Raw genomic sequence first — 23,005 nt, 5'->3', positions numbered from 1 at the left:
GTAGGGATACTTAAATGGTTCACTAAGTACCCAACAGCTGGGCTGGTGCCAGTGAGCTCTCCAAGGCTCTACTGCACTGAGGGGTTTTTTCTTTTTTTGGTTTTTTTTTGGTTTTTTTTTTCTTAACACGTTGTTCTTCTACCAATCTCAGGAGAAAACTTATATAGAATTTAAGACTGTGCTACTTCAGATAAATTAAGAAACAGTACGCAAAGTTTTATGCCAACAAGGCATCAATTCATCTGAGGTGATATAGCTTACAGTTCAAAAAAACCTGAGATACAAAACTTGCATTTAACCTGTCTCAACTTTCAATTTCTTATACCCTTCTAATAAGTCTGCCTTTCTGCCATATTTTTCTCTTTCACCTTTTTCAGCTTATGATCAGTGACAGTTTATGGGCCTTTTACCTAACATCAGCAAGTATGACTTATTTTTTTTTAACATTGTCATCTTTGTCATCACTGTAACACAAGTATTTATTAGATAGCATATTATAAAGGAAACTTCAAAAATAATTACTTTGAAAATGAAATCTAACCAAAATAGTTCAGAGTCCAAAAGCTCTTTCTGTATTCCCAGGAGAAGATTGGAATAAAAGAGTGATAGAAAGAAGTACACAGCACAGACACTGGACAGGTGATTAAATTCTGTGCAGCATACCATAACAACACAGGTTATGTATCAAAATAGCAAAAGATGCCCACCAGGAAAGGTCCACAATTACAAATAAAAGAGAGAACAAAAGAAAAAGTAAAGTTTTCTGGAAATTTGTTTTATTCTATTATAGATTCACCTATTTAGCCACCTCCACTAATACAGAAAACCCTGAAATGCTAGGGAAAAGAATGTTCCACTGAAGATTCTCAGCAGCAGGAAAGTTTTCTGCAACTGTCAGTACAACTATACTAATCTATTCACATTAGTTTCACCTGATTGCCTGGTTTAATGCAAGACTCAATTACTTTGGAATTAACACAGCAATAAATTAAAATTCTGGAGGGCTGCTCAAATTCCTCTAAGTTTTCAGAACTCTACAACTTCCCACATACCACTTGTTAGTGTAAGAGCTAACTCTACAGACATTATTTGTGCAATTTTTTCCTAATCCACTGCTTAAAAAGTCGTAATTAACTAGGAAACTAGAATGGCTTAACTGAGAAAATTGAAGCCTACAGGAACATCAAATACTAAGGAAGGGGTTTTTATTGTTGTTCTGGTGGGGATTTTTTGTTTAATTTTTAGGGTGTGGGTTTTTGTTTGTTTTGCTTTCTTCGTTTTGGTTTTTGTTCAGATTTTTTGTTTGTCTTTGTTCATTTGCTTGTTTGTTTTGTAATTCAGGCCACTTCTTCCATTGTCCAAAATCAGAAGTATTTAGTAGCTTCTGTGGGTTTAGGTATCCCTAACACAGAAATACAAAGTGCTTACTGTGACCATGAGTACACACAATATTTACATATCATTTACCACAGTCATGTCTGTGGGCCTGCACAGTACAAGCAGTTTAAGCAGTCAGTGTGTGCTGCAGAGTGGCAGGACAATGGTGCCTCAGCTGCAGGGAAGTGGGGCAGCAGCTGCCTTCTTGTCCACATATCATGACTCTTTCTCCCACAGAAATCAAGCAGGAATGCTGGTACAGGGTCACAACAGTAGGTGGCAACAGACACAGCATACAGAACCAAGACCTCAGACATGAAAGCTCACCAGTTGAGATATAACCTTTCATTAAAACCCACTGGTTTTCCACTGAACATTCAGGGTTGAAAGGCCTGTTCAGTCCTATAGCAATAATAATCTTGCTATGTGCCACATAATTTTTGCTAAGGAGAGATAATTGCCACTCACCTTAAAATTTCTACCAGTGCCACATTGTTTGGTAACTACCACATCTTATCTTTAGCGGGAAGAAACAGTAAATCACATGCATTGGTCTGCTTTTTATAAACCTTTATAACTATTGAGTAAGAAAAACTGCATTTTTAAAGTATCTGTAAGGTTAATCACTTACATATGTAGTTAATAGAGGGTTGTGATCCCTGTCCTGCCAGGCTACAAGAGCAAGCGATTTACAAAAGATAAACAATATATATATATATTTTGACCAAAGGAAGTCAGTAAATAAGGGCCAATCCCTCAGTGTCTGCTCAGCAGATACCTCCATACTGAGAATATCAGCATTTCTAAAACCAGTCTGCTGCCAGCCAGTCATCCTGGGAAATACCTTAAGACATGTTAGTGTCATTATAAGGTTTATGAAACCTCAAATGAACTTACATCTAAATGGAGAATACAGGTATAATGGACAGGGTCATCACCAAATAAAGAAACAACTATTGTGGAGTTAACAATCCATTATGAGTGTCTTTGCGCCCTGCCAATGTAGCAGCACAAATGTTTTCACAGCACTGTATCTGAATAAAACATAGACACCTCTATTTTGAGTTGAGCTAAAGTTCATAAAGAAATGAACCACAAGCATTCATTTAAGGGGGTCAAGGGACAAGCATAAGGTGGGACATCCTTGCCATAGAAGCAGTGGAGCACCACGATCCCACCCCACAGCACAGTTATGGAAACTGCAGAACTGATAACCCACTCGTAAAATTAAGCAGCTAATTTTAAAATTCCTGCTAATATTTCTCATCCAAAAGGTTTAGAAATAGGATCAAAATATAAGGTCTACTTTGCAGAATGTGGGGATACGCCAAGGGAAAAAAATATTGCTCTCTGTTATCTGCAGGGTGTTGGTTTACCAGACTCTGCTTTACCATGCAATACAAGATAGCCACATGACATGGATGCTGCCAAGGCTGGGAATATTTGTGTCCTCTAAGCACACTTTGATAAGTTAAGTTTGCTTAGTCTTCATTTTTGTTTCTACTCACAAGCAATAAGTCTCTTAACTGTTAGCCTTCTCTAGTTCTTAGTACCCAAATGAGTGATAGTATGCTAATTAGCAGTAAAACAAATAAGTGAAATTCTCCGAGTGGAGACTTATCCAGCAGTGCCTCAGCTGGAGTCAGTGCTCTATTGTTCTCTATCTGCGAGGCCTAGGAAGGAATTCCAGTGGAAAAAAATAATCCATCACCATTTTTGAAATAATGATTTCTAGTGGTTTCTCAATCAGTGGACTAATGGGGCATGCTTTAAGTCATTTTGGCTCACATTTAGAAAATATGTGTTTTATTACTAGACAATCTGAATGACTTCCCTAATTACATTCTGACATCTTCACACATTAAAATATGTGTTTTATTACTAGACAATCTGAATGACAATCCCTAATTACATTCTGACACCTTCACACATTATCATCACTATCACTTGTCATGTTACCACATGATAACTCCACAGGCTGAAGTCATGGATAAAGAGAGCTTCTACTAGACACTGTGCATGAAAGTGCCTGAATCAAAGAGGTGCATTAGTGGAATAAATTAGACCCATTTATAAAAGTATTTAATACTATGATATACTTGCTATGATAAACAGAGCATGAAAACTCAATACTTGTATCAAGCATACATATCATCCATACATTAAAATAGTCTGACTGAATGTTCTGATGAAATGATTATTGAACCAATGCTTATTTTGTAAGAGCTCAACCTTTCTGCCTTCAATGAGTACGATTAAATGGAAGCTCTGAATAAACAATCACATCTCCTCACTGCTTTCTATTATCCCAGATACCAAATGACTCAGAGCCCAGGGATTCAGGCTGCAGTGGTGATGCTGATCTGCATTTCTGGCTCTCTATGTCTGTGCAAAGGGACACCAGCTTCATTTAGGAGACACGTAAAAGAGCAGTGGATGGAGGAAGAACACATGTTGGGAGTCTGATAAAAACCCTCACAATCCTCTTTACTATCAGCTGTATCTCCTACTTTGAGCAAATAACCTGCTAATGCAAATTTTATTCTGCTCATCTGCTCATAATTAACTGATTTTCATGGAGGTTGAAGCCTCAGAGCTGGTAAAGTCAGTTGCTTAGCACAACTAATCAATCATAATCCAATTGCCCCTCTTGACTATGCCAGGGACCTGGCAAGACCAAGTGGCTGATAATCCTGCCACCAAGAGAGCCAAGCCACCTGGGTCAAGTGGGTGGGTAGTGACAGAGTAACTAAAAGGTCAGCTTCTGCCACCAGTGAAGGGCACTTTTCTCATCCAGTGGCAGCTAGAATGTCAAGTCAGATTTTCAAGTGCTCTCTTTCATCTTGGTATGCCATTCAGCCTCCTAAATGTTAAAGGTGGTTTTATCCAGCTTGAGGTGAGGTGGTCCATGGAGACAAATTTGAAATAATTTCACAGAAGAATGATGAGGAGAAAGTCTTTATAGAACTCCCTTTAGAGCAAGCCTCCAGTTGCTTGCTTTCTTAAGGTGCCTGCAGTGGGAATTCCTGCTGCCGCAGAGTCAGGGGAAAAAGGAAGGAACCATGCTCTGTTCAGCCCATGCATAGAGATTAGTAGGGCATCCTTCCAGAATGGAGGTCTCTTGCTTTGACCACTGCACTATTACAGAAAAACATGGGTCACATCTACTTTATCATATAGATATCCACATAAACAAATGGACTTGTAGCTCTGAATGCTTGCAGTTTCTAGGACTACCTAATTTGGCACCTGATTTAGACTCACTTTTCAGCTTTTTTTTTAGACTGGTGTGAGCATCCTTCCTCCTTCTCCAGATTTTTGTTAAGTGCTTATGATATCACACCACTCAACAAACTCTGTGGCCATTCTGAATTCTAATCCAAGAGACAGGTACCCAATCTCTTGGAAATATTAAAATCTCCAGTGGAAAATGTACTTAATGGATTGTAGCAGATCCAGATTCACAGCATACTAACTTAATTCTTTCCTTCTGAACAATGGACCTAATGCCATCCAATCTTTCAGTCTAAGAGCAATGCCTTTGCAATGCCAAAGGGTTGCACATGCACAGGTATTTTCCCCATCCTATGAGAACTTGTGAGAGAACCAAAGTAACTGTCATGTTTGGTAGATAAAATTTCAATTTCTGCATAAAAAAGGGGTTATATTGATCTTTGCATGAGTGTTTTATTAAAACAATACCTATAAGTGAATTGAGGAAATTTGATTCCACTGTGCAGTTTCCTTTCACAAACATTAATTTAGGTTAACTTTTAATCTAGTCATGGCAGACATTTTTCACAGTGACATATAAACATTTTTCATATAGTTATCAATTTTAAAAAGGCCCTTATATATAATTTCTGGGTCCCATATTAGAAGGAAGAAGCCCTTTTAATAAAAGCAGAAAATATCTGAGACTCAAAGCTCTGTTGCTGTTTCACAGGCCATAAATCAGATTATTTTGCTGCTTCACAATGAACCAATGTGCCAATTAACAGTGTTCACTTCTGCTGTAAGGTGAGTAATGTTAATACAGATATAATCTTTGTATATGGGCTTTGAAGCACTCCTTGCCATCAAAATTTGTTTTCTCTGTGATGGAATATGTGTGTTTATCTCCTATATATAAAATGGCCATTAATATGGTAGTCTTTGTCAAAGACTCTCTGCAGGTACAAGAAGTAATTAGTCTCATTTGATAGGTTACTGGCCCTAGCAATTTGTAGATTGGTTGATAATAAGGATAGAATTAGATCCTCTTCTCCTTTCAGACCTCTCATGGCCTAAAACTTCTCTTGCTTATTTTGTAGAATATTTTTAAACCTTAGGTATCTTTATTTGGGACTTCCTTTTCCTTTTGAGACTATTTGAAGCAATATGTAGCACTGTAAATCACAAAAACACCTTCTCCAGAATTATGTGAAGACTAAAATCAGTGATGTGCTGCAAGTCTACAGCTGTAGATGATTGCAGATGATTGCACCCATGAGGCACGTGGAATGATTACTAGCTGATGTAACAAAAACCTGAATGTAAAAGACTCTGTACTATGTGGAAAGTGCAGGTAAGGAGGAAGTCTGTACAGGATCCAACAACAGGACTGATTCTTGCATATTTGCATCTAGGAGGCACCCTGTTCAACAGCACCCACATAGACAGCTCTGCTAGTGTCCTTAGTGTGGCCCTGATAGCAGTTGCTGCCATGCTAAACATTGACTAAAGGTAGATGGACACTCAGATAAACAGTGAGATGTAAGGTAAAAATACTTATCATAACCCTCCAATTCCCAAGACTTGTATGCTCTCATTTAATTCAAGAAATATATTTATGCTTTTTAGGTATATCAGATGCAAAGACTTAAAAAAATACAATCATATTGTATTTGTGACTAATAATTTTTACAATTAGTAGTGTCTGTTCACAAAAAAAGTAATTTTTCTCAATATTTAGCTTAACTTCTTTTACACACTTCATAATACTGTCACGCTCTCGGCAATACCCTATGCAATTAAACATAGCTAGGGAAAAAACAGAGAAGAGAATAAAATCAGAAAGAAACAGGCTAGCTGTGAATATACCTGATGCTCTCAGTGGGACACAAGGCTGAAGGCTGTTCTAAGATGAAGAAAACATCAACCTCTTTACAGAAGCCCAAATCAAAACCAGCTAAGAAATCTGAGAAAAAGAAGAGCTTGTCAGTACCATACAGGTAGAGACAATAGCAAGGAATTTTGCTACCCACATCCACACAGCCAGCCAAGCCTTTCATTCATATCCTTTCTCTTACTTCCACTCAGCCCCACAGGTAGCATTCAAAAAAATCTCTCAGGCATCCTGAAGAATAAAAGATTCAATTTTATATTAAGGCTCACACTGTGTAAGACCAACACCTACTTAAGAAGTCAAGTTCAGTGTCTAACTGTTGGAAAGAGTACTTGGGTTTCTACTGAGTTCATGAGCAATTTTCTGTGGGAAAGCAGAAACTTCCTGTAGCCTCCCATCAGGTGGAACCTGATGAAGCTGAAGTCAGATCACCTAGAGAGGCATCATTCTTTCCTCACTATTCCTTCCTCCCATTTCAGAACTTCCTAAACAAAAGGATTTGAGGTACTGTGAGCTTAGCTAATTGGTTCATATTTCATTAATTCTACAGTTGCATGAACAGTTATGAGATAGACCTCTGTGACTTTTGTTTGTAACTTTTCCAGAGGTACTGCCAGACAGAACTTCCCTGGATTTTAGTAACTCACTCTTAGAGATTACACTTGCAAAGCTGGCAATACTAATCGGTGTTTATCCAATTCTACATGCAATCTAGAAATATGTACATTAAAGGACAGAGGCATTAGCTGTAGATATACGTGATGTGGCCCATGTTGCAAAAATGATCTTCACAAGCATCTTGTGTAAGTATCTTGTGTATGTTATTGATGTACATTAAAGGGTGCAGTCACTTGAGAACCTATGGCACAAATCTTCCTGTATAATTGCTGTACAAATGTGGAATGGAGGCAAGTTTTGTAAAGAGAAAGGAAACACTGCATATTTTAATAGGCTTTTAAAGGCTTTTAACATTGTCTCACCATGACAATGCACAGGAATATGGCTAGGTGACATTGGTCTGTGGTGGGTGCAAAACCATTTGTTAGGTGTCCTTACCAGCAGCTATTAATGAAACAATGTCAGAAAAGAAGACTGTCAAAGTTTTAGAGTCTAATCTTGGTCTGGTTCTATTTATTTTTTCTCTTGGTCAGGTTGTTTGAAAATAAATAATACTCATGTAATTTCAGATAAAAGTAAACTAAAAGGTAGTGCAAGTAATCAGGAGAACAGAATTAAAACTCCTGAAGATCTTGCAAATAGAAGAAATAGTCTGGAAAAACAAAAGTAAGTATGCTATTCAACAGAGACAAATGCAAGGGTTTACATTTAAAAATAAATATATAAATAAACAAATAAAGGATGGGAAACAGTTATGGCAGATCTTTCAGTAAGACACAAGGGCTGTAATAAATTAGAAAAACATGAAAAAGGAAAACATCTCTCTGGAATGTAGAAATTGTAGCAGAGCTTAAAACCAGATAAAATAATGGCTCTGCTGGGGTATTCTGACAGTACTGCATTTCAACTAGCTGGTGGATCAGCCAGAGAAGGTCTAGAGAAGGAGAGTAGGAACAATTTAAGGTATAAAATCCAAGTCTTCTAGCAAAAGATTGAAACATTTAGAACCATATGGAAGGCATAATAAAAGATGCAGACACATTTTTTTAAGGTTTTGTCTATGCCAGTAGTGAATAAGGTGAGAAATTATGATCTTAAATTCCATAAAGAAGAAAGAGTCAGGTTATACTTATGAAAATCCTCCTAAGAGGGCAGACAATGAAGCAACACAATAAGTTGCTTGGAAAACACATGAAGTCTGCTTCTCATCAGAAGGAGATGGCTTAAATTATTTTGACAAGATAACTTCACATTTATCAGTAGTCTATAACTATGTTCTTCCTTAAACAATACGTATATACTTGCATGGAAGCATACATAAAACAGATAAATAGAACACCTCAAAATTAAAAATGGAAAACTTGGAAAATAAATATATTTAATATATTTAAATAAGTACCAAGACTTACACTATCAGCTTTCCAACCTTCATCTTTTAAGTCAAAGCCACTTATAAAAATGGGACCAGGGTATGGCCAAAATAAAGATGTTTTCCAAATACGAAGCTACCTAATTGGCATATTCACAATATTAAAAACTCTGATAACTTTTATCTGATTAGGACACATTGGTCTTAACCCATTAATAAAATAGTAAAAATCCCTCCTTTTTATTTTCAAGAGAAGAAAAATAACAGAAATTATCAAATGCAAATATTCACAGCTTGTACTTATATGCCACAAATTAAGAGTTACTAATTATAGAGTAGCTGCCAAACTGCTACACTCTTGTGATTTTTGTAATGATAGATTTGAGGATCCAACAGGACAGGCTGCATCATAATATCTGCAAATGAAATACCAATGAATGTACCAAAAAATAGTATAATTAGACAGAAAATATTTATTTAATTACTTACCCGTTAACTACACAAAAAGATGCATCACAAAATGGATATTTATAAAATATTGATGAACTTGCAGGTTATAATTCTGTTAATAACAATCCTAATTTGAGGAACCTTATTTAACATTTTTTTTGAAAGCTTCTGTGTCTTACATAGTATTTTAAAGTTTAGTTATCACCCTTCAATTGATATTCAATTTAACTTCTGGGTTCTCTTCTGAGGGGTGTTATATCCCGGTTCCCTATTTCTAGACAAAAACTACTTATCAATTATAAGTCTCCTAGGTCTATTAGCAATCTCTGGCCTTTCAAATGCAATACTCAGAAATAAATATTGATAAAGCACAGCATTGTGACTCAAGAGACCAGAGTTTCATTCCTGTTTTTTTTTAGTCTGTTTTGAAGGCATCCATGGACAAACTATTTCACCTGTCTTTGGCAACCTGCCTCCATCATTAAAAACAAGCTGGTGTCCTTTATTAAGCACTCTGGGTCTTGTTCAACTCTTCTACCCACTGAAGCTTGTCTAAGACACTGCAACTAGTTTTCCCTGATGACCAGGTGGGCAGCTGGAACACCCGTCAATGCCAAAAAATACTTTTCTCATAACAAAATAAGAAGGGTGATTTCAATCTGAGGCCTAATTATTCTGGCAATACCCCTATCTCATGCTCTCCTCCCAGACTGCCCAGGGGTATTACAGAACTTGAATGTGGATGGTTTTACGTTCTAGTGTGAACACAGACCATGTTCATCCAGGCATGACAGTAAATCTGACGGCTGACTGAGAGATAACACAGGATTATCCTTTGAGGTCTACAGAAGAAAAAAATTATAGAAGATTTGGTACTATCTATGGTGTTATCCATCTAACAGTACTGGAACAAAGGGTATGCTTGTGACTTGCAGAGGGAACAGAATGTAGCTTGGCTGAAATCAGGTTTTTCTCCCTTACTCACAAGTAAAAAGAAAGGACATAAATGGGAGCTTTTGTTCATTCATTATCTGGTATCCCAGAGTACTTGTAGCAGGACTCTGAGGCTTCCTTAAAACTCTGTGGCTCATTGTGTATATCCAGAAACCTAAATATTCAGGAACCATCTGAAGCAATTTCAGCTACAAAGGCTTTCAATACTCAAAAAAAACTTTTTTTTGATTTCAGTCATTAAACCTATTCATTACCTTCAAATTCAGCTGAGGCTGGGATAACAGTCTGGAGCTCAAGCCAGAAAAATGAAAAAAAACCCCAAAAAACCAAAAAGCCCTTTATCAGAGTCAAAGTGATGCATCAGAAAGAATTCAGCCTGTGGGTATGCTCTATCATTTGAAGGTACTTCCCTACCTGTCCTGAAATGAAAATTTACAGCTGCAGGCTTCTGTTGAACCTTTGTCTGCTCAATAAATGTGAAATAACCAAAATGTTTTGACAGAGTAACTGCCTATTTTCCATTTGAGTGTGGATCTTACCACAGCTGCCCATGCTCTTGCCACCTTTCCTGCTTTTGTGTTCTACACTCATTTCCTCAAGGGGACGGCACAATACATTGCAGCTGTCAGACAATGTATTCTCCTGGTGACTGCAGTGCTTTGCACAGAACACAAATTGCACCTGTATTACAAAATCTGCCAGACTCTCAATCATTTTTTGGCTGATGGTCTGACTTAGACAGTTGGGATCAAGATTGACACAGATACATTATATCATTTTTTCTCATATCTTCTGCTTAGTAACAAGATGATTATCAAAGTAATTCTGGATTAAAAAGTTTTTTTCATGGAAATTACTACTAAAATTAGACAAACAGAAGGGATGTTATGCTCTAAAATGAATAAAAAATAAAACAGTAATTGCATTTGCATACTGGTGATAATCAACAGTTGACTCTTTACAAAGGCATTGTTTTAAAGGTATTTAAATCCTACGATCCCAGGCAATATAAAAATATATCATAACTGCAAAGCAAATAGCACCACTTCTCTTTCTAGCATGTGCTCTACTTGAGTGGAATACTGATTGCACTTGATGTCTTTTCAGCACAGACATGAACTATCTGTTCCATTCATTTAAAAAACAGTATTAAATGGATACTGAAATGGATTTTACCAGTAGGACAGACCTATCTCATTAAAGCCACTGTAGCCCAGCTCTTGCCTGCTTAGTCCCAGATCTTCAAGGTCCATGCATTTAAATCCAGGTGGGCATTGGTAACCTTCTTCTAGCTCTCTGGAACAGTGGGTGTCTGGGATAGCTAAATTATTCCAGGTTACATTTCTGTGAAAAATACAAAATTAAGTTGTTACATAAACTCAGTCCATAGCAAAACTAAATATTTGAAAGTGAGAGGACTAAAGAGAAAAGTTCATCAGCTGTTATTTTTACTATCTGATGTTCTTTGGTATACACTGTTTACATTAATTAAGCAGTTACTGTAAAGAACAAGCTAATATACTCCTGAAACTTCATCCTTATGTAATGACAGTACAAATACTACCAGCAGAAATTTCATACTAATACCTAGAGACCTCTTAAAAATGGAAACTCTCCAAGAAATGGAAGAGTTAACATTCAGCAGCTCCAACTACTCTTTAATGCAATTTGAAGACAACGTTTCAGGCTCCTTTGCAGACCTTGGATGTGTTCAACTGCAGTCAGTACTATGAATATGACTTTGACTTACAATGGCATTACCTGTGCTTGCTTGCTTGCTTTGACACTCCTTAGAATGATCCTTGTGGATGACTTGTCAGTCACCAGAGTATGTATTCAGCTTCTTGTAACTTGTTCAGTACAGGTTTCCACCACAGATGAAGGGTCACAGGAAAGAAATCAAACCACTACATGTGTAGTGCAATTAGTATCTAGGCACTGCTGTGACAGAAACAGATTTCTGACTTACTTTTGGGTCAGTCCAATAATGATTTGGTATAAGAGATGAAAAAATGTGAACTGGTTTGAATTGGTTCAAGCTGATTTATATAAGTGACCACAATATTTTAAAATAGAAAGATCATGAGACAAGGGCCACTGCCCCAACACAATGTCACAGTGTTGGCCATTTTTGACTGCTGTCAGAGGCTGAGCATCACTTGTTTTCCCAATTTCTCTGGCAGCTGTGGTTGAGCTTCTGGAGGCTTTGTCACACTGGACCACAATGGGAATTTAGGTAGCGCCAGCGCAAAGGGCCACAGAAGCTAGAAGGATAGGGAGAACAAGGTTGCTGCTCTCTATTCTATTAAATATATGCCCGTGGCATGGACACATAAATATGGGTTATCTAAGTACTCCCAAACTTTGGGAAGGAGAAACTCAGGCAGTTGATTCCCCCTAATCACTTACAGTGCCTGGTTAATAATCACAATACACAGTCCTTTGTCACAGACTGATCACCCCATTTTCCCAGAACTAGTGTAGTTAAGAGGTAACCTTAGGAAACCACCCCCTCCACCCTGAGCAGGTCCCTGACAGGGTCTGCAAAGCAGCACAGCACAGAAGTGGGGATTCACTTTACCTATGCTATGGGGCCGCTGGGCAAACCAAAGAGAAGAAAGGTCCAAATAAGGCTCCAACTGTGCTGGATGAGCTAAGCAACAACTGTTTTTCTCCCTGCTTGTATCCTCTCATCCAGCAAATGAAAAATCCTGATTTTTGGTTCAGTTCTAGGGCAATTTCAAATCAGACATGAAAAGCTAATCACAGTGAGTTCTAATCTGAGAAAAAAAATAGTAAATGGCTTTTTCCATTCATGTTCAGGTTGATTTTGACTACCTGGTTACAGCAGAGACTTTTGACATAAAACCACCCAAAATGAATTGCTGAAAGTTACGAAAAAAATGTTGTAGTATTCACTCTGTTATCCTGAGGCATCAACTAGAGTCTTAAAATACATAATTTAAAATTATCTTGCTTGACCAAAGAAAAGGTGAAACTTTTCCGCTTGCCCTTTAGTATAATTAGTAACTTATTGTTCTTCTGAAAGTCCTTTTCCTTTAATCTAACTCACAGATGCATTTTGACAACCAAACTGGGCAAACAGAAGCTTTAATTATGTTATTTTTATTGCTTTTATGCACTGCATGGAATAGCATTACATTATTTGAAATCTGTCAGTGTGAAACCAAAACTTCCTACAAATTTTTTTCGCAGGCAATTATAAATGCAGATAAATAATAATTGTGGCATCTATCCTGTAGTCATTTCTTTATGATACCAGAGAGACATAAATATCTGCATGGATGCACACAGAGACATGTACAATTCCAGATGGAGTTTTAAAGAACACCCAGAAATTCAGCAATGTGCATAACCAAAAAGACAGACAGATACAGAAGCATATGTGTATTTGTTCCACGTTTGTAAATATGCTCAGCACATGTCATTCAAGTATTTCAAAATTAATCTGTTCACCCTAATTTCTTTAAACTAGATGTTAATTCACACCCAGTTTCATGGTTTATGTTAGATTTATGATGTTGCTTTCCAAAAGCCATTATCATATATGGGATTAACATAAAACAGTATTTTAAATATATTTTTAGAAATTAAAATTAATTTATTGGCTCAGGCAGACTCAGAACCCCAGCTACTGGTAGCTAATGAATTACCCATTATGGCTTGCATTAGAAAATCCCTCAAATCCCAAGAGGGCAGCAGCGTGAGGGCATATTATTAAAAGCATTGCTGGCTCTCAATCACTGCAATACAAAGCATTCATTTAAGTGCTTCATTTAAACTTAGATAATTTTTTTTAATTTAACCTCCTTTTGAAGGAAAGAAGAAAAGCTGTCTCCAAGCACTGAGTATGATTTAGGCTAAAAATGAAGAGTCTCTGCTTATAGTACTTGTACAGATACAGGCTTTTTTGGATCACTATCCCTTGGCAAGTTGTGTTCTGCCTCAAGACAGTAAATAAGCCTAGACTAGTACACATGGACTAGAGAATATCAGATATCTAGAAGTGGCTAGAATATCACCAGATGTTTTCAATATAAGATGATTTAAATTTTATTGCTTCATTGGCTATACTCAGTGTCAATTAAGTACTGAGATACTGATTCAGCCTGTAACTAGTTTTAAGCATCTCAAAAGTTCAATTAGGCAATGTGCTTAAATGACTTTCTGAACAGGATAAATTGCCTGAATAAATTTATGAACAAGAAATATTTTATCTCTATAGTTAAACAATATTTCTGTGCAGAGTATTCAGTGTCTGTAAAGTGCAGCACCAACCCAACACGCAAGCTGAGAAATTAGTTCTCCACAGGCATGCCAAGGATGGGGAAGGAGATAATTGACTCTACTTCACTTGATAGGCATCTTTCAATAACAAGATTGTTTCAAAAGACATAGAACTGTTGCTCTGACATGGTTTTGAGTTCCTGAAGAATGTTATGATTACATACATATGTATACCAAAGCAAGGACATGAATTGATGTCTCTTGGGAGTACAGTGACAATTTTCCATGGCATCTGTTACAAAACTAGTCTTTCAACCACCATGTGCTCATGTGAGAACAATCCCTCTTTCAGCACCTTCTACTTATTACAGCAGTTCTTCAAAGAGGGGTTTTCACACCTTAAGAGACAAATTACAGTGATAGTTTCTAGCTTCCTGTTTTCTGCTAGCCTGACTTTCTCCGCTGAAAATACAGATGGGAGGAAAAAAAAAGACTTTTTTTTTATTCTGGTATTCTATTAATTTTCTAAGATATCATATTAATTTCTAAGATATTATATTAATTATCTAAGATATTTGGAAAGCCATTCCAAATTAGAAAGCTTCTTGTGCAGTTTCCAGATAATCTAAAAAAAACGCCGAAAGCAAAACCTAAGTTGTATACTTATTGATAAGGTAACAAAAAATAATTTCAAATGGTTGATTAGGTAAAGAAGTTAATAAGTAAAAATTACTTAACTGGAGCTGAAGGATTTTCTGTATTTGTTAAAAGGAACCCTATGTCTGTCCCTGTACAAAACCAGGCACTGCTCAGCTGCTGACTGGACAGCTATTGCATGTTAAAAATATCATAGCAGACATAAAAAATGGCTGGTAGACCATGATGCAAATAATTAGCAATGTTGCAGCTTCCAAACAGGGAGCAATACATTAACTGGGGCTCAGTGGAATTGGCACTGTGTTCTGTGTTATCCATTTTTATTAGTGACCTGGGAGACCCTATGAATCCAGCTTCATCAAAATCACACCAAGCATATGATGAAAGATAACAAAAACCTATGAGAACAGAGAAAGATTATGCAGTTCTGAAGATTTTAAAGGTTACTCTCAATAACTGTGATTTAATGTCAAGCAATAAATTCAGGAAGTGATAGAACCTAAACAAAAAATGGACACTGCTGTATAGAAAGTACTAATTCAAAAATAAACTTAGATCAGATGATTAAGAAAAGATTTTTCTTTTAGATATCAATTTTTTCTTCTGCTAGATGTCTAACTGAACATGCAATTCTGAAAAAAAATTCTAATCCCATGTTTCGGAAGAGATGCTTCTGCTTTGCCATGCTGCCAGGACACAAGGGAAAAGCACCAAGCTAGTGAGACTAGCAATAAAATTTACATAAATCCAGAGAACTCCATGCTACACAGACCTTGCTACTGAAGCTCAAATTAAATGAATGCTGAGCTAGGATCTCTCAATAAATGCTTTCTGATGAAGTAATACTGTGTTTCTACATTGACTTTAGACAAGTTATGTGATGAATATTAATACATTGCTCTCTTACATATATAGGTCAGTGATATCTAATTAATTTTTCTTTATTCTGCTGTGATCTGCTACCATAAAACAACTTCTCTGCACCATTCAACACAATTATTATAGCCCATGAACCTATTTTTAAAGCTTTAAATTTTATCTTTTATCAGTAGTTTATCAAATGAGATGCAATTTAAAAGCTGAATTCATAGTGGGAAAGTAAGGTCAGCTGTGTCATAAGCATTCTGTTTTTAACAATGTTTTGGAGCTTTTTTTGAAACAACAAAATATAAAAGCAAAATAGGTATAGATGTATATTAATGGTAGCAGAACCTCTCAAGTCACAAACCTGATATTGTAAATACTAATTGCTAGGGTAGCAAATAAAAACTTATTTTTTGCAAATATATTTCTAATTTATTGAATCATACAAAAGAACAGAGTCTCACACTAAATGCAGAATAAGTTGTTTAGTCACCAACACTTCACACTCTAGATTTAAAGCTCCCTCTCATAACTGAGTCCATGCAAATAGCTAAAACTTGTAACTCAATTTTATTTTCCTCACACTGATTACTGCTGCCTTGGGGATGCCTCATGGTAGCCCTCAGGATTTAGATGCTGATCTAGGTGGTCACAGGTCTCTGAGATCCTGTGTCCTACTTGAGCATCTTGGATACACCAGTAACACCAAATGCCTGCCCATGGGAAAGTGCATCAAGTTAAAAACCCTTCAAGTTACTAAAAAATTACACTTCCTGTGATCAGCCAAGTAATCAGCCTTTGTTTTCCCCTTGTACCTTCAGCCAGCTATAGAGCATATAATCTTGTTCTTCAACCAAAAGACTTTCCTTAAGGAAGAAAATTTACGGAGGTAAAAAGAAAAAATACTCATGGCATAACTATAATTAATGGCTGTAATTTTATACCAATAAAAATGAGAAAATCTGTGATTAAGATTTTTATGACAATATTATACAGAAACCTTGTGCAGATGGGAAGTTTTAAATTACTTTTCTAATTAGAACTTATCCTCTTAAAGGTTCAGATAATTCATGGCAATTGCTATACACCTGATGATACCATTAGGTAGTAAAAAATATTTGAATTTTTATTTAGTACTCCAAGTTTCATTTGTTTTCAGAACTCTGGGAACTTAAAAGACAGGAAGCCGAGACGGAAATTTGCTTGCTTTTTCCCTGAGTCCTTGCAAAAAGTAAAATTGAGAAAGGTATTGCATATTGGCTATGAAAACAATCTAGGCACCTAGATCAAAATTTCCTTTGATTTTTCCTTTTATATTTATCTCTTATTTCCAAAGCCATGTCTTCATTCTTTGTGTGCTCATCCAATCAAGTACTTTTCTCCTTCTTTTTCTTCTCTAAGTGGGAAAATCTGCACATACAACTGCTGCTAAAGAGATGGTTCCTAGACTACTTCCTTACACTAGTGCTCTTTTTACAGGCCTAACAATAATAACAGCTGCTCCTGCACAAATGTTAGAATAATAACAATATTGTCCTATAATAATTTTAACAGCTTTTTTTTCTTTCACGAAGTCTTCTGTTTACTATTTTCATAATTATTACCCCATTATGACCTCAGCTTAACAAGGACAATATTACAAATAAATCACTGATACTGATATTTCTAAAATTTGCAGTAGTAAATCATATGATTGGGCATAATTATTTCAATGTACACTCAGTGTGAGTGAACTTTCCTGTCACTGTAGTGAGACACATACATGATTGTTAACTTCAGAGAAATGGCACCATACTGCAGTTGAGTTCTACTGATACACCTTCTAATTTGTGCAGAAAGAGATGGCAACTTAGAACAATGCTGCTGCTGGAGCTATTACAGGTTCTAGAGAATCCAGTAACTGTCATCCAAAATCACTGATGAAAGTGAAAGAAATGTCAGAGAGTATCTCTCTGGTTTAAGGACTGCAGATTTGTTTAGGCACAATTCTTCCTCTGATGTTTTATAACCTTAGTAATCCTAAGTATTCCTGAGGGTCATTTTTAAATGTTTTACTTTTGGTCAAATTTAAATCTAAAGTTTCATGTACCATAATTTCAAAGCCAGTTTCCTGTTTCTAATCCAACAACAAAATCTGTGTTATCTTTTAAACTGTAAGTGCGAAATCTTCATCCATATTTAATGTTTCTCATAATTATATCTGTAATTATAACAATAAAGCTTTCAACTCTTTCTGGCAACAGATTTTCTCTTATATCTATTCATTACTTTTATCATATTGAAAGATAAGACAGGGCATGCTTAATGACTCATGACTTTACAAACAACAGAAACACAAAGCTTAAGCTTTGGCAACATTCCATATTTTACATTTTAGCTTGGCAAACACAGATTCTACTAATCAAGAATTAGCAACTGAAGAGAATACCAGACAGCATCTGCTAGGGATAATTATATTCAAATCAACAAGCCCAAATAACCGAGGGCGTCTCTTCCATTAATTTTTGATAAATCTTGAAATAGCAGGGAAATTCCAGAAGAATGCTAATGTGCCATTAATTTTTAAAGAACAAGAAGCCCAAGTGCTTAGCCTAACATCAAGCAAGACAAAAGAAAGAGCAAACTGATAAAAACTATAATTGGTAAAGAGTAAAGAACATTAAAGTAATAAATGGCAGCCAGAATGGATTTAGAGAAAATAATTCTCATCATAGTAACATGATTTTTGTTACCTTACAGATTTGTCAAATAAAATTGGACATTGTAAAGCAATTCATTCAGGAACACATGACTGATTAAAAAGCTGGCACTATATAATATCAATAAAGTACCAGCTAAATTAGCTGAAAACTGATTAACTGACATGTCAAAAAATACTTCCCAGTGAAATGATCACAATGATCTACCAGAATCAATGAGGGAGAAACCTATGAAAATAAGAATAAGGATAGAAACATAAATAACAACAACAAGGCATTATGAAATATTACCAGAATTACTCGGTTAGCTTGATCAAACAACCTAAAATGTGTTTTAATACAGCCAAATGCAAGGTTATAATGGCAGGATCACTGAAAGCAAATCTTATGGCCTATGGCCTATAGATTAAAAGGGATAAGGGGATGGAAATACTGTGTTATAGAATATAGGTGCCACACAAAATTTGAGATGAGGGGATATAACAAGGCATCCTCTCATATTAATCCCAATAACACCATGGCAAGAAAAAACTACTTCCCCAGACTGCAGACACACAAAAGAAATAATGAGTTAATGTTCCTCTGCATATGAAACTTATAGAAATTAGTATTACATACAGGTTTTTGATCACAGTTTAATATTTTAAAAACTGAGGAAGTTATAGGAAAAAAAAAAAAGCAAATTATAACACTGAAGAACATGGTTTGCAGTAAAAGACCTAAAGAGCTAAATAATGTTAGTTTATTGAAAAACATATTGAAAGATGCTTCAATTGTTTTCAGTGGATTCACACAGAGAAAATACTGGGAATTAAGGTTAAAACTGAGGAAGTTATAGGAAAAAAAAAGCAAATTATAACACCGAAGAACGCGGTTTGCAGTAAAAGACCTAAAGAGCTAAATAATGTTAGTTTATTGAAAAACATATTGAAAGGTGCTTCAATTGTTCTAAGTGGATTCACACAGAGAAAATACTGGGAGTTACTGTGTAATCTGGCATAAAAAATTATAACAAGAATAAGAACAGAAAGCTAACAGTTGAAGCCAGACAAATTAAAATTATGAATTAGGAACATTTTTTTAACAGTGAAATAGTTTTTGTAAGAAACAAAAAGTTCCATTGCTTATGACTGTTCTTCTGCAAACCAGTCAAGAATAGATACAAACCTAGGAGATGCACTGGAGTCAGACACAAGCTATAAGGTGTCATAGAAGGGAAACAAATTGAAGCCTGACTAGATGATCCAGCAGTTACTTTTAATCTTAAATTCAATATATAGATACTGTAATATCTTACTACTGCTAATGTATTTTCTTTCAGTAGTTTTTCCATTTAATATCTTGAAATTCAGTTTAGATTTTTTAATCACTATTTATGTGTTCACTTTCAGGCTTCAGTATTGGGTGGGCTTTTTTGCCAGTTTTCACAATCTTGTAGTGTCTAAATTGGAGTCTATGGACGCAACTTGGATAGTGTTACTTCTTTTTGCCAATTTTAGAAGATTAATTTTTTTTACATGTTTATTCAACAAATTAAGAAAAGTAATGCTCTTACACACTTTCTTCTTCTGCCCCTATTCAGTAATAAGGCACCATTACATCAGACTGCCTGTTATGTGAGCCAGCAATACTGAGTAAAATTTGGTTTGATTTTGATTTTAGTATTTTTTTATTTCACATGTGGCCTAAGTTAGGATCCAAAAATGTACCTTTGATGTTCCTTCTATTGCTACTCACTGCACAGGAATTTTGAACACATTCAGATTAAATCACTAACCTTATCTCGCACTTCAGGGTGCAAAGATCCAACACTTCTTTGCTGAACCCCTAGAAGCAGCTGCACAAGTAAAGACTGCAGCTCTGATGTCCTGACTTACCCTACCTCATTTTAGGTAATGAAGACAGAGAGAAGGAAATACATCTCCAGAGGTTCAAGGTCAGTGGGTTCATCCACACTCCTGAGGCACCCTTCTCTCTCTGATAGGTAGGGAAGAAATTCAGGGTATTTAGATTTTTAGCAAAGGTGCTAATATCAAAGTCAGATGATTCTGTCCTCATGGCAGATCACTTATGTTACAAAAAGGCAGTAGTGTCATGAAATGAACCAAATGAGAATTGCTAAATGAAAACAGGATGGTTGCAGGTACTCAACAAATTTGACAAGCTATTGGTTTGATCACTCGTTACTGGCATGAGAGGAAATTAAATTCTACTTACTCAGCCATTACCCTTCAAAGTAACTAAGTCACTGAAGTTCACAGAAAAATGAGTAAAAGAAGAAATCTATCATATGGAAAGTGCTGAAATGTATATACAAGCACTAGAGAAAAAGCTCAAAAAAGAAAATGTCAGAAGTTCCAGTATGCATTTGTTTATAAAGCAGCATGTACAAACAGTACTATTTTGAGCTTTCATCAAATTCCACATGACATAACAACTCCATGACACCCCATTTTTGTGACTGCAACAGTCACAAGACAGAGCTGAATTCAAATGGCAATTGCATGATATGTATGCTAATGCAAAACTTGTTTCAGAAGAATCAAAACAACATGAATTAATGGCATTTACACAATGAAGGAGGCTGTCACTCTAAGTGCTTAATATACAGGACATAAACAGGAAGAGTTAAAATAAAATCCAGCTAGCTTGAATGAATCTGCATATCACTGAGGTATATTAAATTAGACTTATTTATTGAAGTGATCCCATACATATAGTACTATTATAAACCAAAACAGCATTTATTTATAGAATTTAAAAGAAAGATTAAAAACCACCTCTCTTGACTTTTAAATTGAAAATAATGAACTGAAATTTGTATAACAATCTAAGCTAAAGACTGTAACCATGTTGATTTTGAAGTATGTTCAGAATCACTTAAAAAATCCTAAGGTTATATATTGGAGTTCTCTGGGTGAAATACAGAAAAATATCTTCTAAGTTGCTGTCTAACCACTATACAGAAAACACAAGGCCAATAATCTGCACTGTAGGATTTGAAAAGATTTAAGTTTATCTGGGAATTACTTCCATCAAAGCTTACAAACACTTTTGGATGCCTCACCCACAAAGCAGATGAGTGGAGAAGGTTTTCCTGTCTCTTTCTTTGGACCACTGCAACATGCAGTTTTATCTCACTATCATGACTTTTTCTTTAGGCACCAGACAGGGTGATCTTCAGCACAATAAGAAAATACCGCCCTGAATCCAAATCTGAACTACATGCAAAACTAATTCCTTCCTAAAGGTTGTGTTGAAAAGTGTGAAGACCATACGCAGGATGCCTTCACCAAATGCATTTACACACACCAGTCACAAACATCTGAAATGGCAGGAGATGTGACTTAGCCCAGTAAAAGGGGCTGCTACCACTGAGCACCTAAGAAAATACTTTTAACATCATCCAGCTAGCTCAAAGAGGAAACTAGCATTTGGTGACTGGCCATCTGACATGGCCCATCTGCCAAAGCTCTCACTTTACCTGGGAGAAAGCAACTCGATATCTCCATTTGATAGCATGACTGGTACTCAAAGTAAGCAGGAAGACTTACTGCCAAAACCAGACTGCTGTTTTATCTGGTGAAAGGACTTCTCTGTCAGGGCATTGCAGGCAGAAGTATCATTAAAATACACAGCTGAAGACCTACAGTAAGGTCATATAACTTTCTCAGGGATCTACAATATTGCTGGGTTTCCAAGAGACCCAAATGTAAAATCTCAAATCGGTCTAGCCATCAAGCCTTCAGGCTACCTCCAGCTCTAAAGAAAAAATTAAATGAGGCATTGACAGTCTGTAACCAAAGCTTTGTCCTCAAATAGCAGCTGAAAAGCCCTTCTCATTAACCTGCCAGGTAGAAGTGTACAAGAAGTTGGTTTGGATTGTAGTTTTAATACTGCCGCTGGGCAATGGTCATGACAATCAAGAAAAGAGGCAAACAGCACAAAAGGCTAAGCTGTAGCAGGTAATGACTCCTGTTCCTGCTGCCTTGGCAGGCGCCCCTAAGAAGGAGAAAGCATGAGGACGCTAAGCCTTTATTTGAGGCAAACTGGAAATGAAGACAAGGAGCTGAAAGGAAGAAGGTAGCAGTGATGTACAGATTTGTGAACAAAACTGGTCAAATCACACATCAGTGAACCCAGCACAGCCTGCTACAACAGGAACAGAAGGGTGGCAAGTATTTTAGGCACTGAAAAAGAGCGAATGTGGTATGCATTTGTGTCAAGTACAAACAGTGTAGTTCACTGAGTGTAAGTCTTCTACACTACGGAGTAATGTTGGATTTGGGGGCTTTTCTTGAAATTTATTAAAAAACTCTTCTATCTTACATGAGAGAGGGAGCAGGGGAGCGAGGGACCAACTACATAAGTGGCTAAAAATGCTGTGATAGGAGACATATACAAAGATTGAGTACAAACGTATTTTATGTAACTGGAACAAAAAAAAAATTAATAATAGCACCTCTGATAGTAAAAAGCATGTTTTGGCGGGAGATTTGGACATTACATGTGGGATAGGATGAAAAATGAAGTTGGAACATTCATGAAGAGGTTCTCACTTTAGTTGGTACACAAAGGGAGAGAAACCAATAAAAACTGCAGGAAGGCACTCTCTCACTTCTGTCCTAATGTACAATAGCTCTGCATCCAAGTCTCCTCACT

General features: G+C 36.2%; 1 protein-coding gene across 5 annotated transcripts in view; it reads right to left on the bottom strand.

The window, feature by feature from the left end:
• Nucleotides 1-23,005, bottom strand: part of NALCN (sodium leak channel, non-selective) — a 228,454-nt gene that overhangs the window by 164,963 nt on the left and 40,486 nt on the right. For all 5 annotated transcript variants that reach the window (XM_039730481.1, XM_039730485.1, XM_039730483.1 and 2 more), the window contains one exon: nt 11,065-11,219. In XM_039730481.1, the coding sequence (XP_039586415.1) occupies nt 11,065-11,219 (155 nt within the window). The remainder of the gene's footprint in view (nt 1-11,064; nt 11,220-23,005) is intronic.

Source organism: Passer montanus, unplaced genomic scaffold (genome assembly GCF_014805655.1).
Source record: "Passer montanus isolate IOZ18808 unplaced genomic scaffold, ASM1480565v1 scaffold72, whole genome shotgun sequence".
In the NCBI taxonomy this organism is placed as follows: Eukaryota; Metazoa; Chordata; class Aves; order Passeriformes; family Passeridae; genus Passer; species Passer montanus.
This window is presented reverse-complemented; position numbering and strand designations above follow the sequence as displayed.